The sequence below is a fragment of the Rhinolophus hipposideros genome, assembly GCF_964194185.1.
Source record: "Rhinolophus hipposideros genome assembly, chromosome: 6".
In the NCBI taxonomy this organism is placed as follows: domain Eukaryota; kingdom Metazoa; phylum Chordata; class Mammalia; order Chiroptera; family Rhinolophidae; genus Rhinolophus; species Rhinolophus hipposideros.
This window is the reverse complement of record NC_138052.1, coordinates 76,645,681-76,665,594: the sequence shown is the minus strand read 5'-3', so window position 1 is coordinate 76,665,594 and position 19,914 is coordinate 76,645,681. Positions and strand designations below refer to the sequence as shown.

Genomic DNA, 19,914 nt, shown 5'->3' with positions numbered 1-19,914 from the left:
CTGTGGGAGACGAGTGGTCACTGGACCTGGGGAGAGAGGTTCCAAATGGAGGTTTACAACTTGAGAGACTTTGAGGCTAGAATGTGCTTGGCTTATTCAAAGAACCTAAGAGGATTGTGGCTGGAGTGAGAGAAGGGATGTGAACTGATGTGAGATGAGGTCAGAGCAATAACCAGAGGCCAGTGTGTGTGGAACAGGAAGTGGAGGCACTGTGATAATTTGGATTCTGAAGGAAGAAGACAGATTGAGCCATAGGAGAAGTAGGATCAAGTGAATGATTTGTTTTAATAGACACACAAATTTTAAGATATTGGAAAACAAGAGGAAAAGAGATTAATAGAGGGATGCTTTAAAATATTGTAGAGGAAGAGATTCTGAAGAAGTGGGAAGGAATTAGGTACAGAGTAGAGGTGGAAGAGTAAGCTTTAACAAGGAAACAAGAAGTTTCTTCTTTTGAGACCAGCAAGCTGAAATAGGGAACATCTATTGAATACTTATGATGTCAGGAATTGTTCTAAGAGCTATTCATTACTTCCTCAAACACGACAATGAGGTAGGTGCTGTTATTATAGTCCCATTTTAAAGATGGTAAAACTGAGACTCAGGTAAAGTAATTTGCCCGTGGTCACACAGCCACTAAGGGCAGAATTACAATTTCAACTTAGGCCAGTTGGCTTCAGCACCTGCGGTCTTACCCACTGTGCTCTAGAGCACTTGTATAGGACATGGGTTAGTGTAATGTTGAAGGGAAGCCAAGTACAGTGTATTTAAAGGAGCCACCTACCGTGCACTAAAGAAGAGACAGTGGAATTAGTTGTTGGGGAAGAATAAAGAAGGTGTGGAAAAATTGTTCTGGGGATTGTGTTTGGGATATGTTGAAATGAATAAAAGAATGAGTTGTCAGGATTAAAGATATAATAGAATTTGAGCAACATGAGTCTGTTTACCAGTGCGATGGTCTGAATATTTGTGCCCCCCTAAAATTCGCATGTTAAACTCCTAACACCTAAACTGGTGGTTTGAGGAGGTGGGGCCTTTGTGGGGTACTTAGGTCATGAGGGTAGGGTCCTCATGAATGGGATTATGCTTTTATAAAAGAGGCCCTACAGAGCTCCCCATTTCCTTTCACCATGTGAGATTACAATGAAAAGACAGCCGTCTATGAACCAGGCAGCTTGTCCTCACCAGACACTGAATCAGCTGGTGCCTTGAGCTGACTTCTGGCTCCAGAACTGGGAGAAATCAATTTCTGTGGTTTACAAGCTGCCCAGGTGATGGTATTTTGTTATGGAAGGCCAAACGGACCAACACACCTGGGCTAATATTTCAGTACCTTCCTCAAGCATGCTAGGCTTAAACAGAGAATATAGACAGAGGTAGTGATCTGGCATTGGTGATTAAATCTGGGAAGTATGAGAAAACAGGTTTTAATTATCGAGCACAGAATCTAGGGGAGGAAGGAGTCCAGAGAAACAAGGAAGCAACTACAAGGCGGGAAGTAGAAGGGTTTCCTGATTAAAGGCCTTTACGAGGATGGAGTAGAAGGTAGGTGAGGTGGAGGAGTGAGAAAATGCCCCACAGAAACATGAAGGAGTACCATGTTGGAAGTCGGTAAGTACTTTATGGTGAAGAGGTCTAAGGGCTAGGATGTCCCTGTTGTGGAGGAGAAAATTAGGTCTCGACGGTCAAGGAAGGTAAACACCTGTGTGGATAAAGACCCTAAAATCAGATGGCAAATACATAACGTTTATCTTTTCCCACCTCAGTGACATCACGCTGCTCCCCCCACCCCCACTAAATTTGGCTGTAGTCTCAGTATTTTTCTCAGTACAGGCTTCCAGACAGTCAGTAGCAGTCAGTGAAAGTTAGCCTCTGTCTCTGCTTCAGGCAGTGGCAGAAGGGGCTGTTACTCTAGGCCGAGGGTGGGGTGGAGCTGGTCAGTCTGCACGAGATGAAGTCCTGGAGTCCCCCTAGAATTGGAGGCAGGGCCGAGAGCTGAGTCCTGAAGCCTAGAGGTTGTAAGTGACCCCAGAGAAGCATGCGGTCTTGGAGGGGAAAGTGGCGCTGGCAGGTGGGTGGACGACTCTCAGGGAGCTCTGTGCCTCTGAGGAAGTGGCATCATGTGCTCTCATGCTCAGGCTGTCATTGTCGTGCTGGCAGCACCTGGGCCAGAGCTGTGAGGTGAGGCTGAACTAAGTGGCACTGTAGTCTGGGAAGCTGGGAAAGGGATCTGGAAGTGAAGAGATAATAACCGTTGAGTACAGGTAATTGGCATTGGCCATTCATGAAGAAGAACCATATTGCAGGAGTCTTTGTTCTGAAGTGACACTGTGGTTTTTTATCTTGAGCTAATCAATTTTTATTGATCTAGAAGTCCATAATAGTCATTTACCAAAACCAAGTTGTCAGCACTGTGAGGACTTACAGGACTTTGTGTCTCCAGCAAAGCTTAGTATCCTGATTTGCACGTAGTTGGTACTCAGTCAATGTGTGTCAAATTGTTTTCCTCCCTTATTTTTGAACCCGTTTAATAGTTGTAAATCCTGTTTCCTAGACTTTCAGACGTTAAAAATTATCTATCCTTGTAGCTAAGGATAGTCTGGATAACCTGTAGGGAAACTGAAAATAAAGATGATGAAGAGCAAAAGAAAGGTAATATGTCTGCTAAACTTTGAGAGGCAATCCTTTGGGCTTGTCTGGGACAGAGCGTACTGCTGTAGTAGTATGAGACTCCATTCGCCACTTTGGCTTCCTTTCACATTTATTAATTTGTTACAAGAATCGACAAGAATTGTTTCCTTTACTTTTGCCTAGATAATTCTGATTTGGACTGTTGGCACTGCGTAGGTTGTTGCCTTCTATGGAAACATTAAAATGTTACTTTTTGTCTTTCATTCTATTGCCTGGTCTTTAGAATCCTATTCTTGTGATTTCATGTGCTGACTCAGGCAGTTCCGATTTTCTTGGTAAACTAGGTTACCTAAATGTTTCATTTATTGTGATCTGGGACATGATGGTTTTTAAAAAGACAACATTACATAAAGTGACTAAAATGAAAGCAGGTAAGTGTTCCATAATTATATATGCTAATATTTGTGAACACACCTGATTATTGTGTATATTATTACATATGTAATGTCTAAAGGCTTCATACTAAATGGTACACAGTCTGGACAGGAGGATTGTGGGTACTAGGATGTGGAGGCAGAAACATTCATTTTTGCTTCTTTACATTTCTTACTGTTTTTTAAAAAATAATTTTATTATATAATTTAATACATATTTGATGAATGTGAAATAGTATCTAAAATGTGAGTCATTAGCGTGATATAGCCATAGAGCGATGGGGGTTCAGAGGGGGACAGTTGTGTTCAACTAGAGGGGATGAAGAAGAAAGACTTCAGAATATGTGAGATTTTACACTAGCTCTCATGTGGAGGAAAACATGGACAAGCAGAGGTGAAGAAATCTAGGCAGAGGGAATGTGAGAGAAAATGCATGAAAGTTGGTGAGTAATGGAAACAGCATCAGGTGACATGGCCGGAACGTGGGGGAGTGGAGAAGGTGGCTGTATTGTGGGAAGAGTCCCTGGGGAAATTGATAATAGCATATCAGGCTAATATCCTCTGACCCTCTTAATCAATCTTAATGTCCCTAGGACAACCACCTGTAACATATTCTTGCAAAAAAAAAAATAATCTAACTGAACCTTGAGATCTAAATAGCAGTTAACAGAAAACATGGGAAACAGGAACATTTAAATAATTCTATGAAGATAAACTCTGCCAAATCCAGAATGTGAGAAATTCTATAGGACAATGAACTAATCTACTTAATAAACACATGGCATGAAAAAGAGAAAGAGGAAATTGTTACAGATTTAAAGAGACTTAAAAGACATAGCAACCAAATCAATGTGTGAAGCTAATTTGAACAAACCATTTGTATTAAAAAAAATTTTGAGCCAATCTGGGGAAATGAGACACAGACTGGGTATTAAATAAGGAATTATTCATGTTGTTGGGAGTGAAAATGGTATCATACATACATTTTAAAATTTGTATTTGTTAGACATACACCCTGAAGTACTTAGAATAGAGATGATAAAATGTCAGCAATTTGCTTTCAAATATTCCAGCAAAAAACAAAACAAAACAAAAAAACACTAAAAAGCAAGAGTTGGAGTGGGGTGAGAGCGATGGAACAAGAATAGCAGCAACTTGATGATTTTTGAAGCTGAGGGGTGATTCCATGGAGATGTTCATTTTACTCTTCCACGTACTTTTGAGTGTGTTTGAAATTTTCCATAATAAAATGTCCTATGGCCAAGCTAAGGAGTTTGGACTTTATTGTGTAGCACCAGGAAACTTGTGAAGGGTTTTGGCCTAAGGAGGGGGCATGGGAGGGGCTGAGTGACCCCAAAAGGTTAACCTGGTAACAGTGTGTGACATGGCCAGGGGGGAGGAAAACTAGAAGTGGGAGCCTATTTAAGACCTCAATTAAGAGGCAGTGGCCAAGGGAATGGAAACTTTTTTGAGAACAGATAGAAGAAATAATGGCAAGAGAAGCATGCGGTGGGCAGTATGGAAGTGAATCCGGTACATGACGCGGCAAATGCCCTTCTTCCTCTTCAGTTACTAGTAGGAGCAATTATTGTCCTTAAGCTACAGCATGGGGTACGATAGGACAGAGAGGAGAGGGAAAAGGGATCTTTATTGAGGAGGAACTGAAACCAGGTCTTCATGCTAGCCGAAGTGGAAAGCAATGGGGAAACAAAGACTTCTGTGGTTTAATTTTCTTTTTTCTTTTTCATGAAGAAAAAGAACCTCTACTGCCTTGTGGTTTCAGGATGAAATTTATAGTCACAGTAATTCATTTTGGTCAGCATTCTCTATTTTATTGAGGAAGTCACGATAATCTTTGTTAGGGGTCCCATATGAATCAGTTATCATATTAGTAAACCGATATATTATTTGTAAAATTGAACACTTTACAGTAATGTGTATGGGTTAATTAAATGAGTTGAAATGATATGGTCTGGGGAAACAAAAGTTGAACTATAGTAAATTAATGAAAGTTTAGATTTAAATATATAACTTCTGATTTGTCAATTAAAAAAAAATTAACTGAACTTCAGATCCAATAGAAAGTAGCAGTTGTTAGAAATTAAACAGAAATGGTAGTTCTCCATTCCTCTACAGTCAAAGATAATTAATACTTCACACCCAAATATTAATAAGGTCTGATATTAAACAGGCCCTCCAACAGTTTTCTAATCACATTTGCTTTCTTTTTATTGATTCTTTGTTTTCAAGAATTACTCTACCAAGTGCAGCCTGTACGATTGTACCATTTGCTATGATCAACTCACCTCTTTTCCGTTTGTTTAACATACCTATTTAGAGAGGGCTGAGATGAAGTGGGGAAAAATACTGGAACACAATGCATTTTTTTATCCTTAATCTGCATCAAGAAGATGAGGAAACTTTTGAGACTCCGTAAGAGGACTTCTCATCTACCATCCTAACTGGTACAGTCAGAAAGATATGAGGCTTTGGTCAGGTTTGCTGCTGGTTTGGACCCAATTAAGGTAGAATTTTTAATTCACGGTAGCAGCTGTTGTAAAAAGCTCTCAGGAAGGAAAGAAAAGGAGAGGAAAATTCCTAGCTAAAGCAAGAGAGGTGGTTTTTATTTTACTTAGGGACACATAGCTGAGCTGCTGGGTCACAGGAAGGATGGGGATAGAGGGACACGTGGTTATGTCTTACGGGAAAGGTTGAATTGTCATCAGCGTTAGCCAGGAATGAGAGGCCAAGAGGCAGCAGCGGTGTCTCTTGCAGTGCTGCCTCCCTTATTGCATTATCAGAAAAGAAAGATAACCTGAGACTAGGCATCCATTATCTCTTTTTACAAAGGGATTAGTGTGGGTTGCAAGAAATTAATGGCTTTTGAGTTACCACAGAAATACTAATGAATGTCAGGACGAGAGATGGAGAGCAGGTAAAATTGGCTTTTCTCTGCCTCATTTCTCTCCTTTTCTCTTTTGGTTTGCTATTTTAAGATTTGGATCTGTGTTACTCTTTTCTTCTTCAGCCAAGATCAGAAATCATACCCTTTGGGAATGTTACTTGTCTTCCTTAGGGAATGACTCAATTAGCTTATGACTGTCTCCAATGTGTGTCAGCACAAGAGATTGGGAAACATGTCAGAAATGAAAATCTCGACCAAGGAGGACTGCTCCCTCTTGCACGGTTGGCATTTTCATGCCTGATAAAAGTATCAAGAAGTCTCCCAAGTGATGTCCCCTTTTATTAAAACATTAAACATATATATATATATTGCAGCTAGTCATTGATTCCAGATGACATGACCGGATAAACTCGTGAAGCAGAGGGGAAGGGAAGGGAATTGTACACGCTGTGTGCTGGGCCTTGTGTTAGCAGCTTTATTTCTAATTCAGCAAGTCTTTTTAAAGTACTTATCATATAGCAGGCATTGCATTATTTTATTTTTTTTAGGGGAACAGGACTTTATTGGGGAACAGTGTGTATTTCCAGGACTTTTTTCCAAGTCAAGTTGTTCTTTCAATCTTAGTTGTGGAGGGTACCATTCAGCTTCAAGTTGTTGTCCCTTCAATCTTATGTGGAGGGTGCAGCTCAGCTCCAGGTCCAGTTGCTGTTGCTAGTTGCAGGGGGCACAGCCCACCATCCCTTGAGGGAGTCGAACCGGCAACCTCGTGGCTGAGAGGACGCGCTCCAACCAACTGAGCCATCCGGGAGCTCAGTGGCAGCTCAGCTCAGCTCAGCTCAAGGTGCCGTGTTCAATCTTAGTTGCAGGGGGCGGAGCCCACCATCCCTTGTGGGACTCGAGGAATTGAACTGGCAACCTTGCGGTTAAGAGCCCACTGGCCCATATGGGAATCGAACCGGCAGCCTTCGGAGTTAGGAACATGGAGCTCTAACCTCCTGAGCCACCAGGCCAGCCCAGGCATTGCATTATGTGTCGTCCTTTTCAGACGAAAAGACAGACCTCACGCCTGTGCTCCGAGCGCTTACAGTCCAGTAGGGAGGACAGACTTAAAAAAAAAACACTTCAAAATGTATTTTATTGGTTGAATATTTAAATAAATGATTATAATACAGCTTGATAAGAGCCCATCAAAGAGGAATAATATAGGAGGAGTATCTGATACTGCCCCAGGAGTGTGTGTATGCAGGCAAGGGGGTGGGGGTTGGTGGAGTCAGGACGAACCCCCTTTGTGGAAGAGGAGATAGCTGAGTGAAGGGTTAAGGGTGTAGTGGCTGATGGAAGCAGTGGGAACAGCTTAATAACAGTCAGGCTCAGCAAGATTGCTATCTAAGCAGAGAACTGTAAGTGAGCTAGTTGAGGCAAGTCTGGAGAACTGGTTATAAGACAGAAGACTCATGAACTGGCCTTGAAGACGCATGGGGGTGTCTGAGAAACAGGAGTCTGTGAGTGGCATACTTCTTGCTCCGTCCTTTCCACTGACCCTTCCTGGTTTCACCACACTAGAGAAAGATGAGTATTAGCAGGGAATTAGGTCAAGTGGCAGGAGGAACATTTTGTTCTGTCTCATGTATCTGGGACTCTGTAGAGTGTTACCTAGAAAACAAGAAATCCTGGCCAAGTGCAATTGTGTCCTGGGCCCACAGGGCAGGGATAGTCACATGTATTCCAGTGTTTCTGTTCTCCACACAGACCTCTGCATGTCACATGGACATGGCCTCCCTGTACTCATAATTCCACCCTAGTTTTTCAGGCCTGAGATTTTCCCGTTACACTGTGTCCAGTAGGTACTACTTTGGAATTTTACTACTCCTATGTTTAGTTTGGACCAGAAGGGTGCTGACGCCTGTGCTTGGTTTCTTATACCTGCCTTTTCATCTCATTCAGGTCATTTATATTAATGAAGTAATGCTTTTCTTTCTTTCTTTTTTTTCTTCTTTCTAGAACACAAGCAGGCATTCCCAAACATTCTGAAGAAGGGTTACCTGGAGGTTAGAAAGGACCACGACAGTTACTGGCAAAGCTGCTACGCGGAACTCTCCCCCTACAACTTGTACTTCTACAGCCTGGACAGCAGCGGGAATCAAAGCCTCTATGCCACGTACCAGCTTTCACACTTCCAGAGCATATCTGTTCTGGGCAACCTCGAGGCCAGGTTGGTGGACACTGTTCTGTATGACAACACTCAGCTACAGCTAAAGGCAGAGTCGCCGTGGGAGGCTTTGGACTGGGGACAGAAGCTCTGGGAGGTCGTGCACGCCGCCGTGCCCGGTTACGTGGGACGGCAGGATGAGCTGGCAAACTCGCCAGGCCTTGGCTGTCCTGGGGCCTATACACAGAATCACTGTTTACAGAGGAAATGCAGTGAGCTGCTCGCACCGTGCCCTGGCTCGGATAACCCCACACGGTACGAGAACATCCTCAGGTCGGGGACACTGTACAGGCTGACTGTGCAGAACAACTGGAAGGCCTTCACGTTCGTGCTGAGCAGGGCCTACCTCATGGCCTTTCAGCCTGGCAAGCTGGACGAGGACCCCCTGCTCAGCTACAACGTGCACGTGTGTCTGGCTGTGCACATGGACAACCTGGACGACTGCGACTCTTGCTTTCAAGTCATTTTTCCCCAAGATGTTCTCCGCCTCCGTGCTGAGACCCGGCAGAGGGCTCAGGAGTGGATGGAAGCTCTGAAGACAGCTGCCAATGTGGCAAGGAGTTCGGAGCAAAACCTGCAAGTCACACTGAGGAACAAGCCCAGGGACCAGACGGGCGAGCTCAGGAAGAACAAACGTCAGTCCGTGACCACTAGCTTCCTCAGCATTCTGACGACTTTGTCTTTGGAGCGGGGACTCACTGCTCAGAGTTTCAAATGTGCAGGTAGGAAATGAACTTTCAGCCTAAAGCTCATTAAGGGACAATTCTGAACCCCACGTTTGGAATTCACTTTAAAAAATCCCCTCAATAGGCCAGTCCCAGCTCCTTCTTGTTTAAAAGGCATCTCTCCTTCAAGGAGTTTGCTATATTAAAACATCTGTTTATCTTCATGCCATGCTGGTAAAGTAAGTAGAAGCAGAGATGATAGTCCCCATTGAATCAAAATTTGGCGGAAGCGTTACCAGACTAGACGTTAGGCTTCCTGTGTCTGCTGTGATTCTGTTTCCTCTGCCTTCTTAAACAAAGGTCACTGTGATGTGGACGTCACACACTGTCTCATAAGAGACAGTCAGGCCCTAGGCTGACTCCTAACATCCGTAGGCAAGGAAAATATCCATGGTCAGTAACTGTCATTGGTCATGACTGTGGCAAGTTTCGTTAAGGTAGAATCTAAAACGTCGATCTGGACTGAAATGTGGAGGTGGCTAGGATCAGGGTAGATGATGATTAAGCAGATGACCTCTGAGTCACGATGGGCCTGTGCCTCATCCTTCAGAAGCCTAGGGCTTCTGGAACTGCTGTGGAAGGGCGAGACCCGAAGGGGAATCCAAGACCAGTCATCGATTATTTCTTAAAACCCTATTACGGCTTCTCTTCCCTACTCCCGATTCCTCTCACCCTCCCCAAAGCAGTATACTAGAAAGAGAAAAGCCCTTGCTAAACCAAATCTACAATACATATCTACTATAAATGATACCAAACTATTTCTCTTTCATTAAACCCACTATTTGTGACAAAACATTTACCATGAAGGCAACTTTAATTGGGAGCCTGCTTTGGATGATTTTAATTCAAGTATATCAGACTTAAGTATGTTGTTTAAAAATGTACAAGAAGCTCACCACCAACCAAGACCAAATTTTAAATTTTGTGCTTGCTTCTGCACTGAAAAGCCAAATCGTTGGTGGCACACTGAAAACCCCCGTTTTGAATTTAGGTTAGTTATGATGGTGGCTTTTTCTATTGAAAAATAATTTACCTAAGCAGAGGGGTAGTAAGTGAATTCTCCCTGCTTTGCCTGGAGGATCTCAGTGATGGTGAACAGAAACTCGCAAGGCGGGGTTGGAGAGACCCAAAACACCAAGTCAGTTAAGAAGCTATACTGTGTGACACGCATATATCTGCAGGCAGGAAAGGCCTTCTCTGAGCCAGCCAGCTACTTTTGGAAAATGGTTTTGAAATAAGGAGACACTTATTAGAGGAGTAGTTCTTTAAAAATGATTGACATTTCAGTGTCTCATACTGGTAGATATGTTTCAGAGTTGAGGCATTCAGCAGGAATTTATGGAGTGCTTACTCTGTGGACATTCTGAAATTGTGGAACACTTCTGTGGTTTTCGATTGTTGACAGGGTCAACAATCTATCAGGGAGAATAGCTCAGTTCTCAAGGCAGAGATGAAAATAACTGAATTGGGAAACTTTTTGTAAAAGGGGACGAAAAGCCTCAGGTGTAACATAAGGATTGTCACCTAGTTTTCACCTAATTCACTTCCTCTCATAAGTTTGCTTCCGCAGGGAGTGTGCACTGTTCTGTACCGCATTTAGCAATGTTCCCAGCACTCCGAGGAGGAGAAATGCAGGTAGAGGGTACCATTCAGCAGGTCCACTGCATTTGGCAGTTGGAGAAATGAAAACAGGAAAAAGATAAAGAAAGGTGACTAGAAGAGGCAGGGAGAAAAGGAAGCTAAGTAGAAAAGAATAGGAAAAGGATTGCATAATGTGCAGAGATGGAACTTTTGGGCAGCTACTTTTGGTTCCATGTTTTTGGGTGCCTCCCTTTGCTGTCTACTTCTGGTGCTCACTAAATTTGGCTGGTTGGAGAATAGGTTGGGGATGAGTGGTGGTAGGGAATCCGGGAGACAGGATAATGTAGTCCAAAACTCATTTGTTCTGCTCAGCTTTTACCTTCATGCTTTGGTTTGGAGTTTTAATGAGGCACCGGCAAGTTTTTAATTTGGGGAGGGGAGAAGTCAATCCTATTTTGAATAGTGCGGCCTATTCCAAAGTCGAAAATGTTCATTTCACTTCAATGCTCTCTCTTCCGTCGGAAAGTGCTGCATTCAGCAGCCTTGCCATACGCCTGGTTTTCCTGAAACGCTAGGAATACTGCTTTCCTACCTTAGGTGGGAATATTTCATCTCCTGTAGGGGGCAGAGTCTCAAAAGAAAAAAGCAGAAGAAACTTGTTAAGCAAACCTCTGAATGTTTTTTAAATTACTTGGGAGGCTCTTCATTATATCAAAGATTATTATAGCAGATGGAACTTTAAAAATTGATGTATGCTTCTCACAAACACAGTTAATCTAAACCAGCTGGCTTCTTCGTTTAGCACTTGTGTCCTTTAACTTTGCGTCCTCATAAACTCATTCGGTGAAAAAGCTGCTTGCACAGTGCGTTCACCGACCAGACGGCTAAAAAGTCCAGTAAATTGTTTTCAGTTGGATCTTGGCTTTATCTATTATTTTAAGGAGAAGCTAATTCACAATGTTTCATGGTTTTAGTGAGCCTCTTTAGACTGTAAGTTTTTATGTCTACTTAGGCCCTCCCCTTTTAAGTATTTTTGATGAATAAACTTTAAAAGTGGAAGATTGCGCTGGGTAGCTCTTTGTTAATGATGTCATTCAGTTGCTATTTAGGGGAGCCACAAATGTTGGCTTTTAAATCTACAAAATAGTGCAGTTGGCTTTGCTGCACTAAATTCTTTCTGTAGGTGAAGAATTTTCTATATCCTTCTCTGAAATTTAAAGAGCCCTGCAGAGAAAATGGACCACTACCATCCAAAAATGCCTGAGGTTATGGTTTTGAAAATACATGCTTATTTATAACTGTATATTTCTTAACATGTGCTTGAACTTTTTATAGTTGTATTTGATTATGTGTGGTTTGTTCCACGGCTTCCTCTCCAGCTCCATGGCTGCCCTACGCTTGGGAAGCCCCAGCCACCGTGGTCTTCTTGATGTTCTGGAACCTACCTTGGTCATTCCTGCCTCCAGGGCCTTTACACTTGCTGTTCCTTCTTCCTGAAAACATGCCTTTGAAAATTAAGTTCTTCCATTCATTTATACCATTTATTGTGTGCGGAGTTTCTGAGCATGTGCCCAAAAGGTGGGTGGACCTGGACAAGTCAGTGTTGCAAGGAAGTAGCCATGGTCCCTGCTCTCATGGAACTTGCAGTCCACTAGCGTAGACAGACATTAATCAAATCATCACATTGTGAATGCCAAGTGACAACTGTGACAAAGCTGTAGAAGTGAGGCACACACATGCGATTAGAGAACTGTCAGAGGTGGTACCAAGTGCAGCTGTGTGAAATTGCAGATATTTGGTCATTTTTTTACCTACAAAAAAAGGGGAGTTTGATAAGGTTGAACTTAGTGTTTCACCATGAAGACACAGAAGGCCCCTGAGCAGAAGAGCACATGATGAAAGTAGTATTTAAGAACAATCAATTTGGTGATGCTTTAGTACAGTTTTGCAGAAACACCTCTGTAGCAGAAAATGGGGTACGCTTCTTTAGTGGTTGGGATTCAAAATTATGTCTGGCAATGGAGAATACATGATATTAAAATATTAATGCTAAAACAAATGCTTATGCCGCTTAGTAAAATATTTATGAAATGTGTACCTGTAAGTGGTTTTAAGTTGTTCACAAAATGCTGTATAAATTAGATTATAAGGCAGCAGCTCTGTTTTCTTCAGGAATTAGACATGTGTACATACCTATTTCCCCTCAATAGATAGCATGGTTTTCTTGGCACTAGTACACACAGATATTTTTCCTGTAATTTCCCTGCAATCAAGAAACCTAGCAATTGAGTACAGTACTATAATAAAAGGGCCCAGAGCCGGTTTATAGTTTCGACAAGAGATGCAAAACAAAGCTCACCTTTTAAAGCATTCCTTTTGTTACTGCTATGTAATCTGAAAGTGAAATTGGATGGTCCCGTTGTGGGACGGTGTTCCTGATTCTGAACTGAAGTTGAAAATGTTAACGAAGAGACAGCAGGAAAAGCAGTGAGCCGAGGGGATCCCCTCCACCATTTTCACACTGTCAGTTTTTATGGTTTTACTTCTTTGGCTGCTGTTTAACCTCTTGGGACTGCTGTTGGTAATTACATCTCTCTAGTATTAAGAGCTTTTTGCTTTCCTTTTTTCCCCCCATCCCTTGGGAGGGGTAAGCCCAAGATGTGTGTGTGTGTGTGTGTGTGTGTGTGTGTGTGTGTGTGTGTGTGTGTGTGTGTGTGTGTGTAGTTTTGCTGTGAATTCTTCAGCCATTTAGTGCAAATTCCTGTAATTACCGGCATTGTGTCCTTTCTGAATGGCACATAATACAGCAGAAGCCATTCCTAATTGAGACCTTACAGGAGGTACAAATCCTCTCTTTGTTCAGCCTGACAAATTAGTGCCAGAAAGTGGCAGGGTCCGAGTGGGAATCAAAGGCAAGAAACACAAAGATGGAACTTAAGGCTACAGTAATAACCCTCTCTTGTCCTGAAGGGAAAAAAGGACTGACCAATGAAAAATGAAGTTTTTTTTGGTTATAAATTCCCTTGACATGACAGCACCTCAGGGGCTGCTCTATTTATTTAGCAAAAGTGATTAAATAGTAATACAACAGGGCTGCCTATTGTTTCCCTGGAGGCCCCCACCTCACAGACCCCTGCTGCCTCAGCTAATTGATTGACAATGAACCTCTGATAAAGAAGTATGTTGTTAGGACTGAGCTGGGGGGAGCATTTTCCCCCCTCTCTTTGTGTGTCTGAGTGTGTGTGTGTGTGTGTGTGTGTGTGTTGTATGATTTCATTTTTGTTAGAATTGCCCTCTATTTTCTCTTTGCTCCCCTCCCCTCCTTTCCCCCTTCTTACCCTTGATTTTTCCCCCCAAAGCTTTTCAGCGCTTGCTCCCAGCTGACATTCACAAACAGGTAGAGAGGAATTAGTATTGTAGTGCAGGCTTTTGACAAGTTTATCTTTGGAGCCAACTTCCTCCTCTCCCCCCCCCCTGCTCCATTTAAGGCAGAATAGCAGTGTGAGGAAGGACTGATTATTGGTGCTTTAAGATCAGAAAAGTGTTTTTTTTTTAAGTTTCTCATTTGTGGGAACGGATGTCTGAAACTAGTCTTTGAACTAAGACTTGCTCTTAAATTCCTTACTCAACTTAAAAAAAAACCAACCTGTGCACTAATAACATTTACATGTTGGCGGGCGGGCATTGGTGGTGGGGGGAGAAAGTTATGGATTTAGAAACAGAAATTTCAATTATTTAGTCTCCCCTCAGTACCTGAGAAGCAGGCATTGATTATCTGAGGGTAGATTCTGGCTGCTTGTGGTATAACTCAGTCCCCCAACAATGCTGTAAGTTGTGGGAAGATGACAAAGCACTCCAGGAAGATAATTAATAGCCCCTGGTTATATATGCCCAACTAGCTAAACCAAGCCTAAATCCCTAATTTAACTCTGTTACAGCTGCAAAAACAAATCATTTCAAGCCCCTATGAAAGCAAAATATGTTAAACAAACAGTATCGACCTTGTTAATACCACATGGCATTTCATGTGATAAATGAGGGCGACATTCTGGCAAAGGCCTGTTTTATGACATTGTTTAGACAGAAAGGATACCTTTCTTTACCCTGGTAATACAAGCATCCCCGATAGAAAGTATGGAGTGGTTAATTATTCATTAAGTAGCTGCCAGTCTGGAAGTAAGCAATATTTCTGATTTGGGCATAGTTAGTTACTTATTGGCCTCAGAGTAAATCATGCAGAATAGCAATTCTTAAGAAAAAGAGAAATTGAATGTGGGAGCTGATTATGCAGCAAGAGTCTAGGTAAAGAAAGATCTGTAGATTTTTGAGTGTCAAGAAGGGAAGTTGTATATTATGCTCTTAAAAAAAAAATTCTAACATAGCCAAAATCTGTTTGATCCCCATGTAAAAAATTAGGGGATCCTCTGGCAGCCCAGGTGCCAGATCTACTAAGGAAATGAGACAGAAATAAAAAGAAAATGGACCTTTCTTGATATCTCCAGTTCCCCATTTTCAAATTTGTCTCCCACTTGCAAGGAATGGTAATAATGAAGAATTATATGAGTTAGGGAATAAACAGGTACCGTGTTTCCCCAAAAATAAGACCTAGCCGGACAATCAGCTCTAATGTGTCTTTTGAAGCAAAAATTAATATAAGACCTGGTCTCATTTTACTATAATATAAGACCGGGTCTCATATAATATAAGACCCGGTCTTATATTAATTTTTGCTCCAAATTTGCTGATTGTCCGGCTAGGTCTTCCTTTCGGGGAAACAGGGTAGCTAATTGGAGGAGAAGACAATGATGGAAAACTTAGATGTGCCCCCAAAACATAGAAACAGCTTAGATAAATAAATGGTTTACTCTGTTGTTGCCATCTCACCTTGTATTGTCTAAGTCATTTTGTTTTTTAGTGTATTAGTTTGTTGTCTTCCAGAGGAGAAATCTCTAGTTTGTGTGTCCTGAAGGGTTGTTTTATTTCCCCAACCTTGAGTATGACTGTGGAGGGGTTGCTGATAGTAAGATCCTTACATGGAGTTTGGTGGAGGGTTCATTTCAACAGCATTTATTAATATTAAACTCCTCATGGATACCATACACATGATCTGCCAGGTACCTTGGAATATGAAAGTAGGGTGAGGTGTAGGCTGTGTTCTTCCCAGATTTATAGAATCCCCTCCAAGAGAGCAGGAGGGGCTTGAGAGAGGTGAGCAGGAGACTGGGACTGGGAGATAAGGGGTTAAGCCGTCATGGCCACTGGCTCGGAGACCAATGTATCCTGTCTCTGCTTATATCAGAGAATACCAGTTGTAAAGAATATGAAAGCTGAAGAGCTAAAGTGGTATCTCACCCTACTTTCCCATTTCAAACTTCATCCTTATATTTCGTACAGAATTAAACTCAGGGGAAGATCTCCTTGGTTTTTACTACCTATCAAGGATAAAACTTGAATTTCCGTTGTGTGCTCATGTAGTAGGTACTATGGGAGATAGAAGAGAAGCATAGATATGGCCTGGACGCCCAGGGCTTTATAGTCTGGTTGAGGACGCACAAAGGAAAATGAGGGATGACGAGACAGGCGCAGTCCATGCCATGTAGCACTCAGTGTTCAGAGAAGCATTTGGCCAAACCCTCAAGGCAGTGAAACTTAGGTCATCAGAAATTCCAGTTATGTCATTTTGTGAATGATTGGTAGCTTTACTCAAGAACTGTTGCCTGATGGATCCTGTTAAGCCTAGAAGGTTGTCAGTAAAAGTACATGATAATAATGAGAAGCAGCATGATTTAGTAATTAAGATCAGGGACTCTGGAATCAGACTGGCTGGGTTTCCAGATCTGCTACCCACTAACTGTGTGACACTGGGTCACTTAACCTCTCTGTATCTCCATTGTTAAATCTCATATGTGAGAAAATAATCACATCTACCTCATAAGTTTGTAGTGAGAATAAAATGAGTTAAAGGGGCTTAGAACAGTACCTGGCACATAGTAAATTCTATATAAGGATTAGCTATTTTTATTATTTGCCCAGATAGGACAATAATTACCTCGATAAAGATATCATAGGCATACTTATCAAACGTGTGGCTCTCACAAAACTAGGCTGGACAACTAATAATCTGAATGACAGAATCCAGACTCTGAAACACAAGCTAGAGGAATGGGCCAAACAAGATGTGATTTATAGGGATAAATAGATAGTCCTATACTTACAGTCAGAAGATTAACTGCAAAGATGGAAGGTAGAGGACACTTGATCTAACAGCAGCTCATGTGGGCATACACATGCGGCAACGGGGAAGCCAGAATCTGTGCTACAGTGGCTACGTCAGAAGCATGCACAAAACATTGAGCTAGAAAGAAGAGGACATATCCTCATTATGTTTGGCTCTGGCCACACCTGGAAATTTTAGTTATAGATGCAGCTCTTGAAGAATAAACAAGTATATCTACTGACATGTGATACCATGGTGAAAGTACCAAATGCCATGCATGTCATGCAAATGTAACCTAGAATAGGGAGGACACAAGAATTGTCTCCACATACTCGAAGGCTGACACTTAGAAAATAGGCTTACTTTGTATGATTCCATTGGACCACGGTAACAGAAATGTCCAGAGTAGAATGGATTTCCCTTATTTAAGAAGATTTGATGGCCATGGGTGAAAATTTGTAGAGTGGCAAGAGCTCTGGCCCGTGAGACTGGAAGAACTAGAGTTCTGACCTCAAGGCAAGTCACTTGTCTGAGCTACGGTTTTCTCATCTGCGAGATGAAGAGCTGTATTAATTTGGCCCTTTTGCAAGTATTTATTGAAGCCCTACTATGTCCTAAGCATTGTGCTTGATGCATAGTGAACAAGATAATCCCATTATGTGTCCTCACAGAAATTGAAAACTGGAAGCCAGACAGTTAAATGAGTGGTTATAGCACACAGTTGAACATGAAGGTCTTTGAGTTTCCTTCCAACACTTCTGGTCGTCTGGGAGATTTTAGAAGGAACGGCCTTGTACTATACGGTCCCGTCTACCTCTCCTTTTGTGATTCTTTCAATGTCTATAGAAATTTAGAGAAAATTAGGCTAACGTGATCCTCCATTTAATCTCATTTAATAAGTAATACCTTTTTCCTTTGGGGAAGAGATTTTAAACCCATAGAAATATCACTTGAGTAAGAAGACAGGAGATGGGAATCTTTTTCTTGGCTGCGATGTCTATCATTGGATAAATTATTTGCTTTTTATCCATTTTTGCAGTCTTAAGTTTCTAAGCCCGGGAAATTATTTTAAATAAAAATAAATGTATATTAAGAATAGGAATACACACCGGAATAGTCATATGACTCTATGGAAGAAGAAGGACGTTATATAATTTGAGTTTTGAACTATTTCACATCCTAAAATTCAGAGAGATGTGATCACTTTATATAAGTAGGCCGTTTGATTTTATAGGATATAAATTTGCTTTTTTGATTTATTCCTGGTATTCTCATCATAGAAGTCACATGTTGGTCTTTGATATGTTTCAGAAGAATAAAATCATTTTGAATTTCAGAAGATACGGATCTTTTGATAGACCTTCCTGAACTTCATAGGCCATAGCTGTGCTCTCTCTCTCTCTCCCTCTCTCTCTCTCTCTTTTTTTTTTTTTAAAGCTGTTAAACTGTTCATTTCTCCCAGTCTTTGTTGCTATACTTTGGTCTGGAAAGTTCTTGTCCCTTTTTGTAGCTTCCTTTATGGTTAACATTGTTCCCATCACGTGTTCATTTCCAGCTAAACTTTTAAAGGAAGTGTGAGTGTACTACTGGACTCTACATTGAGTTTAAAGCTTCTATTATTGACCTTTAATTAGGAGAGAAATTGATCTAGGTGTGGTTTTGGGATAGACTGGGGGGTAGCTCAATATTCTCCCTAATTTCTAGCTAAGTTCCTTGAAAAACTAAGCTTTTCATGGGTGCCTCTAAGAGGAAGAGCTATTTGAGAGGTTTTCTAAAATCCATTATACTGCCTAAAAGCAGAAACATACTTACATAGAAACTTGCCATTTAAAAATACATCTCTAGTCTAATCACTGTTGTTTTGTATACCTGAAACTAATCATAAAAAAAATTTTAAATTCAAGAATGATAAATAAATAACATCTCTAAATAAGGAAATCTGGTAATATAGTAATACCAGTTTACTTCTCAAATTAATATTTTCATCCAATCATTCATTCCTTGAACAAGCATGGGCCACATATAGTCACACAAATTGAGGTGTTGGGCTAAACTAAAAGTTAGTTTTAACAGTAGAAAATATGACTGTGTGCTTGCCTTTATACCTTACAATATGTTAACATAGAAAATGTTTTCATTAAATGACATTAGTAAAAACAGAGCATTAAAATCCTTTACACGTTTCAGATGAAAAAATGTTGCAGGCTTACAAAGCAGTGAGCCTGAGATCAGGGTTGACAGGCAATGTGTTGGGTATAGTTTTGTATTTTTATGCTGTAGGCTTCTGGGTGTGAAAAATCCTTTACACGCTTACAGACTTCTTTCCAAGCCCCCTTGACTACCCTGTCCCTACCCTACTCTCATCCCCCAGGTAGCATTGAGCATTCCTCCTGCACGACCCCACCCCTCTCCACTCTCCTGGACTCCTGTCTTAGGCCGTGACTTGTGTCTGACTTTTTTGAGGGCAGGACCCAGCACCTCTCAGAATGTGGTTGGAATACCATTTGCATGAGCGTCATGAGGGTGATATGGGGAGCAATGGCTGGATTCTTCTCTGTTGAAGTTAGGATCTCTGGGATCTGGCCTAGAAATTTTAACGAACTTTACAGTTGATTTAACTGTATTCAAAGTTTGAGAAACCATCAGACCTGCCCATAGAATGTTCTTAGTGAATGAATCAAGCCATACTTCTGTTTTCTCTGGGTTACATAAGCACATTTCCTGTAACTGTTTTTAATACATATGTCCAACATTTCCAGGTTTCCATTATCCCCTGGATAATGTCCAGGTTTCCATGTCTTTCTTGCATTCTAGAAACTACAGTGATGTTCTAATAGGGTTCTACCCCGTGGTAAATACAAAGGAAGAGATTAATTCAAGACTTCTCCCCACATTCTAGCCTTATTTCTAATACATCCTAATATTATGCCTAGTTTTTATTTTATACTTGATAAGCATACTTTGTATTTGAACTTTGCGATAGCCTGTACCTCTCTCCTATTGTTTGTTACAAGTTGGGTCATCTTTCACCTAGAGGACTCACCAGTCTTCCTGCTTCTAGTCTAACCTTCCTCAAATCTTGTCTTCACTGCAGTGTGATCTTGTTAAAATTGAGATTGACCCTGGTAGACAGGCCTCTCTTTATAGTCCTTCAGTGGCTTCCCACTTCTTTTGGCATTTTGACCAGCATCTTTACCAGGATCCCACATGAC

At 41.5% G+C, this 19,914-nt stretch overlaps 1 protein-coding gene across 3 annotated transcripts in view; it reads left to right on the top strand.

Annotated features, from left to right (window-relative positions):
* PLEKHM3 (pleckstrin homology domain containing M3) overlaps nt 1–19,914 on the top strand; it is a 170,820-nt gene that overhangs the window by 26,650 nt on the left and 124,256 nt on the right. For all 3 annotated transcript variants that reach the window (XM_081051707.1, XM_081051706.1, XM_081051708.1), the window contains exon 3: nt 7,972–8,901. In XM_081051707.1, coding sequence (XP_080907833.1) covers nt 7,972–8,901 — 930 coding nt within the window. The remainder of the gene's footprint in view (nt 1–7,971; nt 8,902–19,914) is intronic.